This window comes from Wolffia australiana, chromosome 14 (genome assembly GCF_029677425.1).
Source record: "Wolffia australiana isolate 7733 chromosome 14, ASM2967742v1".
Lineage (NCBI taxonomy): Eukaryota > Viridiplantae > Streptophyta > Magnoliopsida > Alismatales > Araceae > Wolffia > Wolffia australiana.
In genome coordinates, this window is record NC_135848.1 from 3,219,674 (window position 1) to 3,242,098 (window position 22,425).

Genomic DNA, 22,425 nt, shown 5'->3' on the forward strand with positions numbered 1-22,425 from the left:
CAATGTGAGAATCACGGAGATCTAAAAAACTCTTTTTTGGTATTTTTCTTGAAATATACTTAAATTCAGATTATGAGTATATGATTTTGAATGATATTTAAGAAGAGTAAGAAACTTCTTCCACGAAATGACAAGACTAACAAAAGACGTTTAACACCTTGTGAAACAAGTATTTTCAATAAGAGGAAATTAAAAAAATAATACGACGGAGAAGGGAATAGAAAAGCCTGCTGAGGAAGCAAATATTAATTGTCTTCAGAGGGAAAAAATAAAGGGAAAAAAACCCCTTACTCAAAACAGGATGAACCGAGAGGCCGGTAAGCATCGTAGCCGCATCCGTCATATCCAAAGGCCAGCCTTTCCCCGCCTGAAAAATTAACCTGAAATTTAATTATATATTTCAGATTAAAAATAGCAATAAATTATGTTTATAATAATATTTGAAAAATAGTGGCCGATTCCTAAAAAGATTTAAACAAACCAGCTCAGCCTTATTTAAACATAACTGAACGAGAAGTTCAGAAATGTAGCGAACTCAAAAAATTTTAAGATTGGGAACAAAGGCATTAGAATTCAATGAATAATTACATATTTATCTTAACAATCAAGAGCAAATAAATCCAAATTTTCTGAAAAACGATGACCAAAAGCGCAATTTGCGATATATTTTGAAGACTTTGAACATTTAATGGGGAGAAAAAATCAAACATAATTTGCATACTAGGCCTAAGTACCCAGAAAGGAGATTCGAATATAATAAAGTACATCAAAATCTAAAAAATCCATTGGCCACTTCCTGAAATTAAATAGAGTGATCTAGGCGAGCCTTAATTATCAATCTACTAAGTTTTATCCTGGAAATGATTGAAAGCAACTCTAGAATGAAACAAACTATGAACTTTGTGAAGACCAGAAAGGCATAAATAGTTGATGAAAGTAAATATTAATCTTTACAATCAATAGTAGATGACATGGTAATGAGAACTCCAATTCATAAATCCCAGTTAAATGAAAACCAAGAATTAGAAATTTTAGCCTGATTATCAGAGTTTGAAGAACAAAATCTGGACAAAGTGAAGAACTTGAACGAGTAACTTTGTGAAGACCACAAAGGCATAAAATATTCAATGAAAGTAAATATTAACCTTTACAATCAAGAGCAGATCATTAATTAGTAGCATTAAATCATGAATAGTTGTCATCTGTGAGTTTCTAAAATAAAATAGAAAATTCGTATTCCTGATTATAATACATTAGTAATAATATGCATATTTTATGTGATCATCTAATAAATCAGCCGTGTCAAGCATGAACGATATGAAATAACGATACCATTTCATGGAATGAAATAAAGATACCATTTCTGCGTTACATGAATATGGAGATGTGTCAAGCATGGAGGATAGGAAATAAAGATACCATTTATGCATTAAATGAATGTGAAGTGCTAACTGGTCAGTTTCATGCGTAGGTTTTTAAATCGATAAATTTATGGTAATTGAGTGCACGTCCGTCAGCAGTCATCTAAACAAGAAAAAAGATAAGATGACACTCTATTACATGGAATGAATCAGCAAATGAAATAGAGAGAGAGTAATGAAGAAGCATAACTTACATTAAACGTTAGGGTATATAAGCGAATGAAACCCATCCACTGTGATCATGTTGTCCCTCCTTACTCTGTAACATTGAATAGAGAGAGTCAGTAAAAAGAAACATGCTTATGAAAAGGTGGAAAGAAATAGAGCATAACGCACCAGCACCCGAGTTTTCATCATCGTCAGAGTCATCATCGGAGTCGGAGGAATCCCACTCTACACGACAGAACCATGTGTGAAGCATCATCAACATCTCAATGCTCTCTGCATCCAAGCGAGATCTTCGATACGTTGTGATGCCTCGGCCGACTGAAAAAAGCCGCTTCACCGGTGCACTGGTCGGGCTCACGACCAGAAATTGGCAAGCAATTTTTGTCAAATGCGGAAAGTACCGCGTCCCGATATCCTTCCACCAACCTAGAGGATTATCCTCTTCCTCGCTGCATGGAATGTTTAGATACTTATCCAACTCTTGCCTCGGCGTTGACCGTGGTCGATGACGACTGCACAGACGTGTATATTGCCGCTCGGACAAAACATACTGCGTCGGACGACAACTTTCCGACAACTCTCCCTGCTCTGCATCACATTCAGCTGATTTTGTCATAGATGCATAAACCAAGAGACCCCCTAGATAGGAAAGCACAATTTGGCGACATGACGGATGGATAACCTCTAATTTTGAGAGTGGACCCAATGTCGTCGTTGTAGCGGCGGTATTATTACCCCAAAGTACTAGTGCATATTGCATCAACTTGTTATGCATAGCACCACACACAGACCGCAAGGCATTCCTTCGTTCAACATCCAATGCTGGCCCTGCATTGTTCGTAGCATGCTCAAGGTGATTCTTCATCTCCACAACCAATGACATTACTTCAGTTATTGGTAATTTCTTCGCCGAACACACAGTCAGTTCCCTGGCACAATGGGTCGAGGATGCACATGCATTCGTCAATCAACTCCCAGTCCTCTTGACATCGGCCATAATCTTTGGTGGGCGTCGAAAGGAACCTCATAGCCATATGGTCCACAACCTCTTTCTTAGCAAGAGCACGCTCTAACATCGTGAAGTGGAGTTCCATCGCGTTGAATAGTCGACCTTTATCTTGTCGGAATCCGAGAGCTCAAACATTTTGCACATATCAACATATTTCTCCATACGCTCTCATGCGTGAAACTGCCTCTCTCAAAGGTGCAACTGTTGCCGCAGTATCTTTGACAGCCTGTGAATTGGTTGGGTCATCCGTGTCCAATAGTGTTATTGGGCGAAGATCTCAGACATGTAGCGTATTACTTCCAGGAGGTTCTGGATTGGGGATTTATTGTCTTCACTTGATCCAAAATTGAGGCCATCATTTGTTCTGTTGTTGGATGCATTATCCGTGGTGATGGCACATAGCTTTGACTCGATGTCGTATTGATACGCAATTTCCACGACGATCATCGCTAAGTTCAAGCCACTATGGGGTCCCTTGATCTGTCGCAATCCAAGAATAAGTTTACGTAGCTTCCAGTCATTGCTGATCCAATGGGCAGTGACTCCTAGAAGGGTGAGGTTATTTTGGGGTGTCCAACCATCCACGGTAAGTAAGACGCTGGAGACGTTGGCATACATCTCCACCAGCTTCCCTTGGACTTCTCTGTACATCCTTTCAGCCGTCGCCTAGACCGCATCCAGACCAGAAATGTCCCCGACCACCTGAGTCCCGTAGAACTAGTCTTCGGAAAGACTTCTTCTTCACAAGACGCCAAGGAAGATTGTTATCGCAGATGAACCTAACAAACTCTTCTTTCGTTTGCTCCACGGTGAGGCCACGTAAGTACAACTTGTGGGAGAGTAGTTCGTAGTGGAGAATGGTTCTCTACTTCAGCTCGAGTCCCTTAATTTCATTGTGAAATTTACAGTGTGCCTTCTCCAGATGTCTCCAACATACGTTTGTGCTCTTATGTTTATTCCTCTTGATGATGACCTTACGGAGGGGGTTCTCTTCATGACAGAGCATGCACTGGTACTCGTCTGGGGCAACTTCAACAAATCGATCTAAAACTTTAGACCGATTGCGCCTTCCACTACGAGTTGATATGTTGTCATCAATTTTTTATGATGTACTCTGCGGACATCGACGGCGTAGCCCTAGCCGTCGATTTTGGGGTAGTAGCAAATGTAGACTCCATTACTCTACCAAGGTAATTAACAAGACGCAATCATTTGTAAAATATATGTCACTTACATTTACAATTAAAATCTGTCAAACTAGAATTTCAGAAAATATTTTGAATCACTGGAAATAATGCTGATATATTACTCTTAGAAACTTACATTTACAATCACCATGGTTGGTTCACTAACATTTACATCAATCCTATAAAATCATAAAATCTTTCAAAGAAGGGAAATAATTCAACATGTACTTAAAACCATTTCTGGTTTTTAAACAGTTTAAATTTGTAATAATCCTAGGACAAATTTAGTTAGCTTACTTAAGCACATGCCTTCATACTCCCTTGAAGAGTCCTTTTCATGATAATTTATGCAACTCAAAATTTCAAAACACCACAATGAATAACAAAACTAATGGTATCAAAATTAAACAACACAATTCTCAAAAGAAAATAAATCCGCCAAAAGTAGATAATCAGTCAACAATTTTGCATTAAAATTATTAGAAAAATTTTATCGTTATGTCGTATGAACCGGCTCCCGTACAAGTTATCGTCTCTCAATAAACAACTTAGTTTAAAAAAAACAAAACTCGATCAACATACAAACCACCAAAGGACAAACAAACCATCAAAGAAAGCGAAGAAGAATGCACATACCTTATTACAAAACAATTTCAGTCCCTAAAGAGGCCACAAGAATGGGGAGCCAAGGCCACTTAGCTAGGTGAAGAGTGTGACCATGACCCGGCGGTACCCACGGAAGGGGAAGATTGCATAAGTCAGAATGAATTAATAAGTTGAATTACCTCAACATCATTACATTAATTTACATGGATGTTGTTCATTTAAAATCGTCAATTTAAAATAAAAAGATTAAAGTCCTGAAGATCAGTTCATCCACAACGAAAATTAAAGTAAGAGAGAATGAATTAATAAGTTGAATTAGCACAACATCATTACATTACATTACAAGGAAGAATTCCATTTTAAATAGTCGATTTTAAAAATGAAAGATAAAAGTCCTCAAGATGAGTTAATCCACAATGAAAATTAAACTAAGAGAGAAATAAAAAAAGGAAAGGCACTCTTCCCCCGGTGTTGAAATGATCGGACCAACAAGCATAATTCCCGAACCAAATGCAGAAGCAGAACGGGAATGAATTAGGATAAATGAGGTTTTGGTAATTGTGTGTATGAAGAATATTTTTTGCCATACATGTTTATGGGAGAAGAAAATCTTTTACATGGATAACTCATATCTCCCACATGCAAACTAGACAACTAATAATCCTAGTGTTGTTCAGATAAGGATTATGTTTGACTTAGCCGAGGGCAGGCAAGTGTTACTTTCAAAAGACATCAAAGACTGTGAAGGGATACTGTCATTATACTGGACGAGAAAGTTAGACTAGACACCATAAATATGTTCGCACCAAAGTATTTAAATGAAGTATATGAATTTAGATTCAGATATTGACAACATCAGAGTAAAGAGTGTGTATTGATTCGAGGTGAATGATGATCAACATTTGCGGTAAAGATAGTTCAGCGACATAACTATGAGATAATTATATTATATTCTACTCTCACTGTTCACTCATTTGAATCAATTTTTATCACATCATTCATTTCTAGAAAACAAATTTATAGCTCACTCAAAAGGTATGCGTAATTATTAAAAAATATTTTTAATTGATTGCTGGAAAAGGGTTGTGTTCAATTTTATATGTTAATTGTATGTACTTATTCTAGGATCAGTTGTACCAAATTTAGAGATTGGGTAGAACAGGTCAGACGACACATAGGGCGACCGAATTTAAAAATCTGGTGAGATAAAGCAAGGGGATTAAAACTAGGACTCGTGATCATTGGGAGTGGGTGTAATTTTGATGCGACAACTACATCGTCTTTCCATTTCTTGAACAACAAATGCACAAATCGCTTGATGGCGCAGAGGAACGGAATCAATCGAACCATGAAAAATCAGGATGCAATACAGAGACGGAATAATTGAGCCATTGAAAGAGGTAGAGACGGAGGAGAATATTCAGAGGTCCACCAAAGCTGTGAACATACCTTGACGTCTAAGAAGCAGTGGAGGATTGCCGTGCGCCGGAAGTGGTGGTCTTGTTCTTCCTTCAGAGTTCCAGAGACTGCCCTAAATCTTTCGGACGGGGGAGCCTTTATGTTTCAAAGAGGAAATTTTGAAATTATAAATATTAATATATTTCATTTTTTTGTCTGGGACGAAGGAGGGGTGGTTTTGAGCCTAACGGGACGAAAAACCGTCCTGAGATTATTTGACAGGACGGTTTTTTTGTCGATGGACAAAAAAAGTCCCGTCCTTCCTCCCTACGCGAACAACAGACGTAGGACGGGACGAATTTTGTCCCGCCCTGTCCTTCATCCACGTTCGGGACGATCCGACATTATAGTCAAGACAGGTCTTTAGATCATTCCTGACCTATAAAAAGAGCTTAAGATCACCGGAAAAAATATATTTCTCCACCTAATTCTAATTGACTTTTCAAAATAAAAAAAATGACACAGGAGAAGATACTCCGTCTTCTTCTCGTTTCTCTTGGGTCTCTCAGTCAACGGCGGTGACATACCCATGACCTGAAGGGGGATTAGTGAGGGAGAAGAGTGGAAGAGGGAGATATTAACGAATTCTTACCCTGAAGGACGACGCGGCCAGAACGAGGTCTCGAGCCGTCGGCGACCTCGAGCTGCTACAAAAATCCGATCCTCTGCCTTATCATTTCTCTTGGTTCTCTCGGTCAACAACGATGACAGAGTCTTGCCCTGAAGGAAGATCCATGAGACAAGTGTGAAAAGAGGGGGAAGAATTTGTGTGCCAAACCAGGAAGACGACGCCACTGAGCATGGAGATTTGAAGCCCACGACGATCATCCACTCGATGGCATAGTCTGGTAAGTCATGAATTACATTCACCTAAGTCCTACCTTGATAGAAACAATACAAAAATTAAAAAGAATCAATCAAAAATCATATAAAAATCATTTTTGGTCATTTGAGAATTTCTTCAAACAGTTAACCTGCATATTTTTCTAAACCAACTTTTAAAAAATTTTAAACAACTTTTCTTAATGTCTATCATCCAAATAAAAATCATTAAAAATAATGAATAAAATATAGGAATTAATAGTTCTTATTTTACCTATCCCCTAGGTAAAATACGTTAAAAATCATTCTCCTTCCTTATAAAAATACATATAAATCCATTTTTCTTCTTCTATGCATTTTATCAAATAGCTTTTTTTTCAAGGTTTTTCTCTAAAAGTTATCCCACTAAGTGACTTCTAAAAATTCACAAAAAATTGTGTACAATCACTAATTTACATCTACTACACGTATATAAATTTTGAGGTCTAAATAAAATCTATAGAGAGATTTCTCTTTATAAAACTATATATACACTCATTAGTATAGTATCATTTTGGGATCTTTTCTCTCCACTTACCAACTCATCAATTAATTCTACCTCTAAGAGCCAATCTATGTGGATACAACCTTACTCCACCCTATATATTTCTGAGTAAGATTACATATAAAAAATTTATTTGATTGAAGCATAAACAATACAACCATAAATTAAGACCCCATTTTGGCTTCATCACCCGTGCACCGCTTCGCCCATGCACCGCCTCTGCCTACGCCTCCGTGTGCGCACCATCTCTGCCCGCGCCCCACCACTGTTTGTGTGCCACCTCCTCCAGCACACTGTCTCCGCCTGCACGCCGCCTCCATGATGCAACCATCTACATTGCCTGCGGGCCACCGTACACTGCCTGCATACCACTCGCACCGCAACCATCAACACCACCAACTCACCGCACCTCGGTCACCGCCGTCCCCCTTGCTGCCAGACATCATTATTGTTGTCACAACTGACCGAGCGTCGGTCCGCAGGTATGCTTGCCTTACCCGCTACACGTTCTTTTCTTCTGTCAATACTTCTCAAGCGCGTCTCTATCGTCGGGGTTACGGTAGTGATAAATAGGACTATCGTCTTGAGTGATAGGACCCTTCATGGTACCTCCATGGGTGGACCATCGAGGGTGTGCGCACTAGCGACAATAGCCGTGCTCACACTGTTGATCTATATCTCGACGTTTGGGTCATTGGGAACCTCATGGCGCATCCAAGACCCCCTCGCCGTGATCTACTTGTCGTCAGTATCTTTTGGTGTCACATCGATACTTCTCATTGATTTTAACATCACATTAGCATTAAGTACCCATTTGCATTACACTCACCCAATTGACACTGGAATGGATGTCGATCTCGTCCTTTCGTTATGCATCACTCTTATGGAAGGTTCAATCACAAATTGTTGGGCAAGTGCATTGTCGTTGGCGGTGCACTTTGAATTTTTGAACTGCCCTTTGCTCTGCCTCAGGCCGAGGCTATGAGTGGGTTGAATACTCGACGAGGCTGTGCAGAGGGTGGTTCAAAAATTCAAACTGCACTGCCAACGACAACGCACCTACCTAGCACCTGCGATTAAACCATCCCTAAGAGATGTCGAACATGTGTGCCGTTGTAAGCAGTGCAATTTGAATTTTTGAGCTACCCTTTCCACAACCCCGTCAAGCACTCACCCCACCCACAACCTAGGCATGGGGCAGAGAAAAATGATAGTTTTGATCAATCATTTTTAACAATAAATATTAAATTAAACAAATGACTCATGCTAGTTACTGGTCAAATACTCGAGTCTGTGTGTCGAGGTTGCGAGTGCAAAACATATTTTTTGCATTAAATGTTGTTAGTTTATTGCCACAATTTTGCAGCCATGGGCAGTTCAAATTTCTACCCCACTACCTGCCATCTCACCACCCAAAGTGTTCAGGGAAGTCCGAAACTCGCCCACTTAGTGCAAATTTCACACATCATAACCATCCCTAAACTCACGTCTGTTCAGACATTCTTTCCGTCACATTAGACAGGAAGATAACATAACTTCAGACTCTGTGACAGATGACTGACCAAAATATAGCTCAATTCTGTCTCATTCCATCTTATCATACTCAGCCATGCATAATCATTCCACAGTATCACAGATAGTTATCCTGCGCAGACATCCGTCATCCATTGTCCGTCATCCGTTCCATTGACTTACTCACAAGTCTACAGAAAATCAACAAATTACAACTAAACCTTAGAAAGTTGAAAAATTAGAAAGATCTCTCCACTGGAATTACTCCCTCTCCCGCTATCTCCGATAGAGAGAAGAACTGCTACAGAAGCCATGGCGAGTTCCTTCTGCCTCTCCCAGCCCTCTGTTCTTCAATCTCTTCCTCCGAAGCTAACCCACAATTTTCGCCATCTGGGTCGTCGATTTCTTCCCAAAGTTTGTAATTTTTCTTCTTGCGCCTTCATTTCATCTTCGATTCGAGTTCGCGCCAGGAAAGGAGCTGAACAATCAGGGGATGAAGCGATGTTCTTGGACGATGAAGGGGTGGTGGAAGATATGGATGGGTACCTCAATTACTTATCTTTAGAGTACGATTCCATCTGGGACACCAAACCATCGTGGTACGTTTCATTTACTCTTCTTATTTGGTTCAAAATTTTCGATGATTTCTTGCATTTTGTGGGCAAGAAAAGATTGGGGTTCATTTCTTGATGATTAGTTTCATGATTTGTTTTTGAAAATTTTGAATTTCAGGTGTCAGCCTTGGACGATCTTGCTCACTGGGGTGCTGGGCATTGCTTGCAGTTGGATATTTGTGCATTCTTCCATAATAACTGCCGCTGTCTCCGCTCTGATTTTTGCCTGGTGGTTTATCTTCTTATATTCTTATCCAAAGGTTTGCTCCCTCTCTTTCTTTCATCTTATTTTTTAATGTAATCTAGTGATACACTTCTTGCCGAATTGAAAAATACACTTCCTGCCGAATTATTCAGTTACAAAACCCTCTATGGCACTTAGATCTATAGAGATATGTAGAGTCTGCTTATCAGATCAAAATTTTTTTATTTTTTTTGAAGTATCAGATCAAAATCATAGAGGACTTTGCTCATCCTTTGGCCCCAAACTTTACTTCTTCAGCGTCAGCTGCTGTTGGGACGTATTTTTATGTTAGCTATTTAATCTCTGGATTCCATCATTTGTCTAAAATGCTGCTTTGATGAATTCTCCGGTTAAGAAAAACCTGCATTGCCTATTATCTATTTACTCATATGAAAATCTACCACAGATACCCATTCTGGTGGTGAATGAAGCCTTTTCTTCATGATATCCATTGAATAAATCGTTTCCTACGATTGTTGGAACTTTTTATAGGAATACCACTCATATCATATAAAGACATGATGAACCACTCTGTGTTACAGTCCTAATAAGGACTCATCGCAGAAGCCCTGGTCAATAAGGCTCAGTTAACAGCTTCTTGAGAATCTTAGGGTTGTAAATACTCCGTTTTAAGGTCATTAGAGACACCTTTTGATGAATGATTATTTGTGGTTTCTTTGCACGAGTGGCTGTATCCGGCTGTCATTAGGGCAAGAACTGCTGATCCGGAAGTTCTTGAGGGTTGTTCACCTATCGCTCTCTCTTCTCCTCTCTCTTGTCTTCCATCTCTTCCTTTTCTTGATTTTTTTAGATCTACATGGGGATTGTAACACTCAGCTTCTTCTGCAGGCCTACACTGATATGATAGCACAGAGAAGAGAGAAGGTTGTCAATGGTGTTGAGGACACTTTCGGTTCCAGAAAAAATCAATGATTTTATTAACCAAATTGTGTGTTTCTCTGTGATCTTAATGTATTACTCTTTCTCTATCTCTGTCTCCGCCTATGCATTTATCTCAATCTCTCTTTTTTTCTACCTCCAACTCTATTTCTACCTTTTCGCTTTCTGAAACTTTATTTCTGTCTCTATCTCTACCTTTCCCCCTACCTCTTCCTTTATCTCTTTCTCTCTCGCTTTCTCTTTCTATCTTGGCCCATTTATCTCTCCACATGTCGATGTTGGCATGCATAAATATACTCTTCTACCCATCAATATTGTAACATGTGTATCCATCTCTCTCTCTGAACCAAGGCATGCCGAAAGTTGGTGCCAGAAAGAACAAATCATGAAGAAGCCAACTTATGTAAGTCGAAATGACCAAAGTCTAGCAATGGAATCTCTCTTTATCACGCTGTATATCTGGTTATCCATGTATCTCTATCCAACATTCTATCATGCAGTTCATTAACCATTATAGCCATGTATAGATCCACGTCGTTTAAAGCCCAAAATTTGATATTTCTCAAATCCTGAATGTTGCCATTGGGAATCTCTCTCTGTGTCAATCCCAATCTTTCTGTCTTTATATCTCTCCATGTACATATCCATCTGTCCATGTAATGATCTACTCATAGATCCACTGGTCTTCCCACTTATTTCTTTACTCCCAATAGAACCAAATCACTAGTTACCCTTCATTCTAAGTCCACTCTTTCTCTCATTATCTCTAATTTTCTTTCAATAGAACCGACTTGCTTAGGTTCTACCCTTTATTCAATGTCTCTCCTACTCCTTACTCTCTGCTCTCTCTTTCCCATCTATCCATTTTCCTCTTTGTCCCTCTCTTATATCTCTCTCTCCCTCTCCTTCTTCATCCATCTCTCTCATTCTCTCTCGCTCTCTCACTCTCTCTCTCACTCCTTAACTCTTGATAGACATGCCCATCTAATAGGGAAATAAAGAAATGCCTGGTTGAAATTCCTTTTTAATGATTTTATGTATTTTAATTTAATTTATAAAATTCTTAACTGTAATTTATGCCCAAGCTTCAGCTGAAACCGAAATAAATTGCAGTACAGAACAATAAATTCCAAATCCAAATAGAAAGAATAGGGAAATCGTTTTAGAGAGAGAAAGTAGATAAATTAAGGGAAATTGAATGTCTGCGGAATTGTAATGGATCTGGGATAGTTCTTATCAAGATCCTACCAATTGTGCACACAAGCATACACGCTGAAACAGTGTAGGTCTGGTCTTAATTGCCAAACAATAGTAATTCATAACAACTATTTTGTTTTTTTTCCAAGATTAATATATACAGATACCATTATTATGGTAGACAACATTTACATAAAGACATGAAGAATCCACAATCAGCACAAGAGGAAGACATGAAAGGATAATTATAACTATGGACAACTGTATTTACACAAGGACAGGAACAGTAGATAAATAAACTATATATATATACCTATTATAAGAGTAATAATTATAGACAATTACTATTTACGCATGGACACGTGGCGCTTACGCAGAGAGTTCATGAACCTCACAGCGTAGAGAGAAACGAGAGGTAACTTCACTCTAATGGTAGTCAACATTTACATGAAGACATGAAGAATCCACAATTCAGTGCAAGAGGAAGACATAAAAGTATAATTATTACTATGGACAACTGTATTTACACAAGGACAGGATCAGTAGATAACTAAACTATATATACATATTATACGAGTAATAACTATAGACAGTTACTATTTACACATGGACACGTGGCGCTTATGCAGAGAGTTCATGAACCTCGCGACGTAGAGAGAAACGAGAGTTAACTTCACTGGTGACTTCTTCGTGCGCCATGGCGGAGCTCCATATCTCGGGGATGACCCTGCTTAGCTCACAAATCTCCTCCACTAGATAATCTGCCTCTGCAATCTTCCTTCTCCTTCTCCCCACCTTACATGACAGCCCAAGGAAGAAGAAGAAGAGGGTTTTAGTTAACGAGACGTCATCATCACTCGTCATCACAAGGATGACGACAATAAAATCCCCATCATCTGCCAGACCCTGATTTGGTAAGTGTTTCCACATGTCAACAATTGCATTTACGTCAACGCCATTGACCTTTGACCAGCGTGTGTCAACCGTCGCGTCAACCTTCACATTGACAAGTTTTGGATAGGAAACGGCATGTGATGCCCCAAGACGTGACGGGACGGATGACGATCCGTGACGGACAGTGACGTGACTAAAGTTTCGTCACGTCACCGTCCCATCACATGTCCGAGGATTTAGGAAAAATCCGTTACAATCGCGTCACCCTCGCGGTTTGTGGCATCGCGTCACGTCCCCGTCACTGAACGGCATCAACGTCACGTGTGACGGGAAAAACAACCATGCGGAGGAGAGAGAATTGGAGGTGCATATCTCCAATTATCTTTGGACGGGATCCTTTTGTGTGCAGGAATTGATGCGGTCTTTTCTGCAAAATACCAAGAAATCAAGTTAGCGACGCCACGTGGCGAAATCTCCGCCGTCGAAAAGCTAAAATCTAACAATTTGTAAGCTTTTTTGGTCATTTTTAAAAATCCGTCATGGCCATGATCCGTGACGGCCGTCCTGTCACGTCACTCACCCAACGCCCCCCGTCACCGTCGCGTCACAGTCACGCCCAGTTCGTCATCCGTCATTGTCACCGTCACGGGCCCCTAATTTCGTCATCGTCACCGTCACGTAAACTGTCACGTCGCCATCGCCGTGACGTGTGACGTGACGGATGACGGCTGCCGTTCCCTAGTTTTGGATGACGGACGGTTGACAGTTGACGGCTGATGGCATCTGTAATTTTTTATGAATTTAAGTTTGAAATTGTTAGTCGCCAATGCTGACGTCATTAACAGTTATAAACCTGCTTCAGATGTCGAGAGACAATGATGAACATCTCAGGTCTGAACCTTGATGAAGTGTTACCTTGACGACAATGTCAACATCAATGACGGCCAACATCACGTGCTCGTCGATTTAACTAAAATTTAGTGAAATGAATGTTGATGTTGAAGTATGGTGTCAATGGTCAACATCCCAGTTTTGTCAAAGATGTCTCCATTGACGTGTGTTGACTCATCTGAGGGAAGACTATGTTTAATGGCATACCAGCGCAGTGCGAAGACCAATCGCTTTGGCTGACGCAATGTTCTTCTCGCTGTCATCCAGGAAGAGCTGGTTTGAAGAAGAAGAAGACTATTGTTTCAGTCTGGCAAAAGTTGGGAATGAAGAAGAAGGAGACGACGACGACGACGATGACGACGACGACGACGATGATGATGATGATGATTATAATGATGATGATGGTCAAAGCTCACCACTCTGCGCGGGTTGACGCCAGAGATGGAGAGGGCGGTATTGAAGGCGGTGACGGACGGTTTGAGGACGATCTTCGATCCGAAGAGATCTGGATTTAATGTCTCAAAGCAGATTATCCCATCAAAACACCCAGTCAGGCCGAGTCTTTCCAGAGATCTCGTCGCGTGCACCATGTCTGAGTTTGTAAAGATCTGCAGATGATGATAATATCGTCAGCCTTAACGTTGCATGCTCGGAGAATTATAATTATCGTCATCACCATAGTCAACAAGGAGCGATGACTTTGCCATAAGCATGATGTGGACGGATTATGGGTATGATTGATGTAGCACGGACAATTGCCACTGTTCATCAACATCAACCGTCATTTTTGCCAAACTTCAGTTAGCATTCGACAACCACCACGTTGTGAAAAATCTATAGATGACGATGAAGACGTCAACGTCAACCATTAGGGTTTGGCACGACGTCGGAGGTTGTTGATTTTTAAAAGAAAGTTTTCAGAAAATGAATGTTGATGTTGACGAATGGAGTCAACCATCTGTCATGCGTTGACCTTAAATTCATCGTCAACCGGCCACCATTCAAAATTCAAACGACATAATTCAAAATTAACTAGGGGCGATGACGTTGACGTGATGGTTAACGCGTAACGAGCCCTAGTTTTGATCATTTTGGACTTTGAAAAAGGAGATTATCTGAAGATTTGAACTCACAATACGCCTCTGCGGGATGCTCTGGAGAAGGTCGCGGAGAGAGGGATTAGGGCGGATCAAATCGTAGGGTAGCCTCCCGTGGACGAAACTGCACGAAATTTGAGAAAGGGGAAGAAGATCAACTCACTGATTCCAACTAAGAAAATATCAGACGATTCCCCGATCGAATCAAGGACCTGTGATAATCGTCGGGGTGGATATTGTAGCCACGAGCCTAAACAATGCGACAATGCAGATGAACAGTCGTCAGAATCCATGGAGTTTGATGATTCCAGATATGTTCTTACGGGGAGAAGAACTTACTCGGAGTCCGACCAGAGAGCTGCCGTACGTTTTGAACAGCTCCGACCGCAGAGCGAATGCGTCCTCCGCCGTGATCCCGCAGGTCATCATCAAAAACTCTGATAATCAACTAAAATCCGCTCAAAAGAGAAAAATAGCTCACGAAATGACAATTTTAAAGATCAAATTTCAGTACCTTCGATGTTCTTGCGGAGAAATCCAGCGATTCCGACGTCGGAGGAGTACAGAGTGTCGTCCAAATCTGCAGATACTCGATTTTAACGAAAAGAACACCGATCGAGAGAGCGAGAGAGCGAGAAAACGAGATTGAGAAGAAGATTACCGAAGAGAATGCAGTCAAAGATCGCCATTGCTGAGGAAGAGGTGAACGAACGAACTTGCTTGGAGAAGAAGAAAGATGAAGTAAAGAACGATTTCGCGAAGGAATACCGCGCGCATTGGCCATGAATTTATACCCTTGAGACGTGGACCCCCCCCGGCCCATCACAGTCGGCCACGTCATGTGGGCCCCACAAATGGACCAATCGCGTGTCAGAAAGTGATTGTATGGATATGCTTGCGGTTGGTCGTTGTCGGCGTAGAGCCACGTCAGCTTTTTTTCTTCTTCAAAAAAGAAATCCAGAAGAAGCTGATGACGTAAGAGATAGAAAGGAAAGTTGGAAAAAGATTATTAGGTAAGTAAGAGTAATGTTTGATCTGATCTGATAAAATTTCTTGATCTAATGACACTTTGAATTAAGACTGATCTAGAGATTTGATTGAGCAATTGACGGGGTTTTTTTCTGAGTAGATTTTAAGTAAGATATGTCCACAGTGGGAGTGGTGGCGAAGGCAATAGAGGGGGTTGGTGGGCTGTGGGGATGGACATAATCCAACGTAGTGTTAGAACAAGAAATTTGATCAGATCAGATTGAACTGGGTTTGGATCAATCAAATTATTTGATCAAAGTTTTATATTCAATTCAATCTCGAGTTTCTCGGGTTAGGATTGGAGGACAGATAACAGATGGTGATGTGTTTTTTCCCATCTGGAACATGTCGTCCTTCGCATCAATATACAAATGACTGGATGCAGACTATCTTGGACGAATGACTTATGGCCAAAAAATATGAAGGAAAATGATGGGATTAGTGTTCACCTATCCAGTACTTGATATCAAACATACGTATGAAACATACGTAAGAAATCGAGATATCGAGTATCGAATACCCACTCAATATTGGATATTGAATATCCACTTGATATTGGTTATCACATTATATTTGTGTGGGCAGGTTGTGGCGGATGCCCGCACTAGATATCAAAATCTGATATGCGAATATCAGATTCTGATATCAAACTGAATATCAATATATGTATATTGAAATATAATATCCAGATATCAGATTTTTATGGCATTATTGACCCACGTGGAAGAGAAAATTCATGCATTAAATTATTTAGCATGTATGCAGATAACAACTATTTAGCATGTAAATTATTACCAACATGTTGGATATCAGACAATTGATATCCAATACGGTATTTGATGGAAATATATGTGGTCCGCAAGCAAATCATACATACCACATCTCGTTCCATATTCATTAATACAACATATTCACTATAATGCACGTGTGATGCTCATAATGAAGTCCATGAATACATGATCGGACTTAGTGAATTATGATGAGATCGTAATACGGAGATCACTAGTCTTTAAGCATGTGTTCTAAACATTAATATTTGAAGGATACGCGAGAAGGACATCCAAGTATCCGGATAGAACAACACTATCTAGCCTCACTCATATGATGAGTATGGCCGGTCCCATAGCCATTGGTGTGAAGACACTAAGTATAGATAGTGGGTACTCTTTAGTGGAAAGAGTTCACTGAATTGATCCGTGCAAATCTGGTGGCGACAACGTCAACGCATCATCATTGGACGCAGCACCGTAATCCGAGACGCCCCGCATCATGACTCGTCGCCAACATCAACTAGAGAACTGCCTTGATAACGGCCAAGTCAACACACCGGCATCAGACGCGTTGACATCAAACGCGTCTCCACTTACACACGACACGTCATGCATCATGACACATCGTCAACGCCAGATCCAGAACTGCCCTTTGACGTGACATGATAACACGTCATTTACTTTATTTTATTTCTCGTATTTTCTCTTTCCTCCAAGGCCTATATGTAGGCCAAAGTTGTAAGAAACACTTAGTGAATTTTCTTTTGAATTAAAGTTTTCTTCTTCAAAAAGAAAGTTTCCCCTAGTGGTCCCCTCACGAGCGGTCGTCGCCGCCTCTTGTAGTTACCGTCGCTGCCCTCGAGGAAGGACCACTCTTACCGCCCACCCATCGAATGACCACCACCCTCGCCTGCCCTCGCCGCGCTTTCCCCGCGCTGCCAGCCAGCCAGCGCTGCGCCACGCCGCGCGCCACGCGCGCTGCGGCTGCCCTGCGGCGTGCGCGCCCGACCGCTCGTTCGCCGAGCCTCGCCGCCAGGCACGCCCGCCGTGCCCCGGACTCCCTCGTAGCCACTTGTCACCGCACATACAATTGGATCCGCGACACCCCATCGAAGCACATGTCAATCGTCCCCCCAACGACGCGTCGAGAATTTCCCCCATCCTCTTCACGCACTATCTAGTGCCGAGGTACTTCTACAATCTTTGGTGTCCGTGTTCTTCTTCTAGTGTTCTTCGAGTGTTCATCCACCGCTGACGGATTTGATTGGATTTTGAATCTTCAAGCGACTAGTGGAATAGGTCTTTGAATCTTCTAGTGATTGCCATTCAGATTTATTGAACGTGTTGGTTTGTTTTCACCGCGGTGGTTGTAAGATAGTACTCCCGCCCTCGACGAGGAAAGGGGCTGCACCATCATTACTTTCTCCAGATTTAAATCTATGAATTCAATCGTGTGATTTGTGGTCTGTTTTATCCCATCCCTCCCCTAGTCATCCTAGTTTCTGGTTCCCATTGTCACCCTGTCCTCGCCTCCTCTAGCCACCCTGCATCACCCCATCATCCCCTAGTCATCCTGCATCAGAATCCCTGAATGGTATTATACCGCACAGTCAATCAGGTTGATTCACGTTACGGTTGTGTAAGTGGTCCTTAGACCTGAGACACCAAAGACGTCTTGTGGATAGACATTTGTACTTTGACTATGGCCAACGAGTATCTAATCATGGGATTCTAAATGATCTTAATTTGGGTATATCAAGAAGTTCACGAAGATGATTGAGTATTCAAGATGGGATCATCCACCCTCGATATAAGAGGTGACAGCTCAAGGAAGACGATGCGATGAAGTCCTTGGCCAAGGTAGTGAAATATCAGAGAAGAGTTCTCCAATGATTTTTGAATGCATTAGTATTAACTCAAATGGCAACTTCGGGTTTGCTAGTTGACCATACAGTAAGTCATCCTAGTAGTGTCAAGTGGATGAGAAACTGTATGTACACAGTAACTGATAATGAATATGTTCCATGAGTGAGTCGATACACACTCCTTTTTATCATCTGGAGCATGAGGTGTAGCTTAGCACCCCACGTGTTGAAGACTCGACCTATCGATTGGGTTAACTCAATCCGACATAAATTAATCTATATGTTGATGTAGTTAATTAATTTGGAAGGCCAATAGAGGTTATTGGGTTACTGGAGTTGTTAACTAGACTGATACATGGGCCTAGAGGGTCACACACAAATGGTCTTATGGGTGTCGGAAGATATACCTAAGTTTTGGGGGTTTTTATGAAAAATACCCACTTAGTATAGATAGGGGAAGGCCCTGGAAGAAATTCACCCAAGCCAGAATTGTTAAGGGGCCATCCCCTTCTTCTCCCCTCTCCCAACACCCCTCTCCATGCCCGATGTGATCGAAACGGCGTAATGACGACGATGGAGGTAGAATGAGGTTCGTCAAGGAGAAGGAAGAGATCTACATGCCGAGGATCACGTGGATACATCTAAAGGCTGCACATTTGAGTAGCTTGACTCGGCTCGCTCCGGGATCCAAGAAATCATGGATGAGATCCGTGCAAAGGTACTTCATTTCATGGTTTTATTCAATGTCGTTCGATTCCATTACGTGTCTTTCGCTGCGTGGAATCCTCGTCATCTGTGTCAAGGCCTCTCGAACCCAACAGTATTGTCATCCATCCCACCCAACAAAACAGGCTGATATTGGCATTCCCGACGACATCGGATACTCATATTGTAGCAATTGATTGCCTATATCATTATCCAATATTTATAAAAATGTATATATGATATCTGGTACAACACCATCATTATTGTGTATTTGGTACATGACAACCAAAACACTGATGGGATGATAGAGGAATAATGGAATTTGGTGGGGGAACATTAAAATATTTTGTTATTATTTAGAATTAATAATGCATTTCTTTCTTGAGAACTTCATATTATAGCAAGAATAATAGTTTTGACCGTGTTAATAATTATATGAATTAGATACTAAAACACTAGTTTTGACAAATTGAATATTTTTTTTGGATCAAACACAACATTGAAACCAATATTATTTTTAAAGATATTTTGGTGCCGAATGAAATAGTGATTTAAACACAACTTGTCTCTCTAAGATTTAAACAAAATATTTAAATGCAAACTATATAAAATTACATAGTTAGACACTTTGTTCAAAATCTTAAAATTTATTGCATTTAATCTTGTTGTCTAGGGATCATCTTGCAATGACATTAGGCATGTCAGCAATGATGATGCCATCGACAGTCCCTTTATTGCATGAGTGGGCAATGACAAAATCAGCAACATCGAATGGATGCATTGTGAGCGAGGGGGGAGTGTACAAGGAAAGAAGAGTGAGAGAAAAAGAGGGGGGAGTAAGCATAGATATGATGGTCTTCATGTGATCTGTGAATTTTATGAAAAAACGAAGGAAAAGGGCGGTATATGATAGCTATGACAAAGAGCTAATATTTTGAAGAGTGGAGAGAATGGATTTGCAAAATGTGAAATGGTGCCTACTAAAATAACTAAACTCGAGGTACAATTTTAAGAGCAGTATCTTTTTCTCGAGCACAAAAAATGATATTGAGAATAGGATTTTAAGAGCAAGTTTCATTGATGCTTGGACATCTGAAAACCAAATTCCTTGAAATAATTGTCTAACCACCATCTTGCTATGGTTTCCCATGGTCTGACCTCACAAGGTCAGGGAGCTTGGTGACAAAAGCTCTTATGTATCCCAAAATGTGTTGTGTTGGGTTCTAGAGGCCTACATATGGATGAATAATTCAAAATGATACGCAGCAGAAGATATTTCAAAGTCATAATGGCATCAATAAAATTATTGACACTAAGCAATTGTGCACGAATCGCGTCCATGATTTCTTGGATCCTAGAGCAAGGTGAGTTGAACTGCTCATGTTTACAGACTCTAGACATATCCATGTGATCCTCGGTATGTCAAATCTCTTCCTTCATCTTGACGAGCTCCGTTCAACCTCCGTTGTCCTCGTTACATCATCTCAACACATACTTAAACACTAGTGATCTTTATATTACGATAGCATTATAATTCACTAAGTTTGATCATGTACTTGTGGACATCATTATGGACATACTGTGTGCATTATAAGGAATATGTTCTATTAATGAACATGGAATGAGATATGGAATGTGTGATTGTCTTGGCGGCGACATATATTTCCATCGTGTTGCCCTCATAGGCATGCAACACTAAGTTATCCAAGCCAGTGCACATTACTAACATGGATAACCATCTTTATTAGAGTTTCTAAATACAACTCCATGAATGAGCAAAATGAAGGTTGCGTTAATGATCAAAATCTAGGGGAAAAGTGCTAAAAATGATTGAATATGTGTAAGGTAGGTTCTGATTTTAATCAAAATAATCATGGTTTAATTTATTTCAAAGTGCATGGAGCATTGTGTTACTTACATTAAAAAGTACTGAAAGAAACAAGTTCTGGTAAGTCAGAACTTTATTTATTGTAAAACTTATTTGTTCCACATTGACTTGAACTTTTCTCATTTTCTAATTGTAAAGAAAATTATAAATATGTTTTTTCAAATCAAAAGTCTTTAATGATATTTTTGGTTTACCAGACTTTAAAATTGAGGATCAAAACATTTTCCATGGATGTGATCTGTAAGTTCTCACTTCCTTTGAGTAAGTTGAGTTGTCCATGTGTCCAACCTTTAGTTGTATCCAGGCGACCCTTGGTAAGTCACATATCCTCCTCCACCTCGATGAGCCCTGTTATAAATCAATTATCATTGTATTGTCATTTTGATGACATCAGGAGGGAAGGCCATCCAAGAAGAGACGTGAGAGTAAAGATGGACACTTAAAAAATTCAAGTCGAGATAAATTTTGTTAAGAGCTTGATATTATTTGTACTTGAAGATATTTTACATTAAGTATATTACCCCAATGACATTTATGTCCAACATAATTAATTTTCTGAATCATCATTTAGCTTAATTAATAAATGATTGATTTGACCCAACTAAAATTTGGGCGTTTCTGATTTTGATGGACAAGCTACACAACGTGCTCTAGAACATACAAATGAGTGTATTGACGTTTTAGAGTAACCTTACTGCCATCAATGTACGCAGAGTCTTCAAATCACTCGCCGCTCTTAATATGACTTAGAGTATTCTAAAGCATCAAAACTTGGTCAGTCATCCGAGGTATTACTAATGTATTTTTAAATCATCATAACATTCTTATCTAACATTCCACTTCCACACTAAAGGACTTCATATCATCTTCCTTGAGTTGTATTCTATTATGATGAGTGATGGATATTACGGGTCGTCAAGCCAATCACACCACCATGTTTATTTTAGTTCATTGAATAAAATATTATGTCCATTATTATTCCAGTGTGATGATTATTTTGAAGTTCATGAATGCATGCAATGACCTGGTGAATTATGATGAGACCAGAATACAGTGATCTCTAGTCTTTAAATATGTATTCTAAATATTCATATTTGATGGATAATTGAGATGGACATCGATATATTTGGATATAATGGCACTAACTGATCCTAATTATACGATAATTATAGCTGATCTTGTGGCTATTAGTGTGGCGATCCTAAGGACAGATAGTGGGTGCTCTTTGGAGAAAGAGTTCACTGAATTTATCCGGATGAATCCCTGAATGGTATAATACCTAAATATCGATCAAGTTGATTCATGTCACGGTTTTATAGGAGATCTACTGACCCGAGACACCAAGGACATCTCCTGAATGTACAACTACATTTTGATTATAACTTACGAGCTTCTAACCATGGGATTCAAACAAGTCATAGCTCGGATGTAGTAAGAAGCTCATGTAGATGATTGAGTGGTTAAGACAGCATCATCCACCCTCGAGATAAGAGGATATTGACTTAAGAAAGATGATGCAGAAAATCCCTTTGCTAGGGTACTGAGGATATTGGAGGAAGAGCTCTACAACGATCCCCATTACGCACCGGTACTAATTGAATACC

General features: G+C 40.1%; 2 protein-coding genes across 3 annotated transcripts; one reads left to right on the forward strand and one right to left on the reverse strand.

The window, feature by feature from the left end:
- The first annotated feature begins 8,992 nt into the window (after positions 1-8,992).
- On the forward strand, positions 8,993-10,574 carry LOC144712393 (spindle pole body-associated protein). Its single transcript, XM_078586650.1, has 3 exons — positions 8,993-9,326; positions 9,460-9,601; positions 10,435-10,574. The coding sequence occupies exons 1-3, from the start codon at positions 9,040-9,042 to the stop codon at positions 10,516-10,518; spliced, it is 513 nt and encodes a 170-aa protein (XP_078442776.1). The 5' UTR covers positions 8,993-9,039; the 3' UTR covers positions 10,519-10,574.
- A 1,593-nt stretch (positions 10,575-12,167) lies between these two features.
- On the reverse strand, positions 12,168-15,339 carry LOC144711866 (suppressor of disruption of TFIIS-like). Of its 2 annotated transcripts, none has more exons than XM_078585976.1 (8): positions 15,226-15,338; positions 15,079-15,144; positions 14,904-15,001; positions 14,777-14,814; positions 14,601-14,688; positions 13,884-14,075; positions 13,675-13,740; positions 12,168-12,477 (listed from the first exon to the last, which is right to left on the reverse strand). In XM_078585976.1, the coding sequence occupies exons 1-8, from the start codon at positions 15,251-15,253 to the stop codon at positions 12,304-12,306; spliced, it is 750 nt and encodes a 249-aa protein (XP_078442102.1). In that variant the 5' UTR covers positions 15,254-15,338; the 3' UTR covers positions 12,168-12,303. The 2 variants fall into 2 exon arrangements, with proteins under 2 accessions (XP_078442102.1, XP_078442103.1); XM_078585977.1 differs by lacking the exon at positions 12,168-12,477 and adding an exon at positions 12,560-13,003 and having other exon boundaries at positions 15,226-15,339.
- Between the last annotated feature and the right edge of the window lie 7,086 nt (positions 15,340-22,425).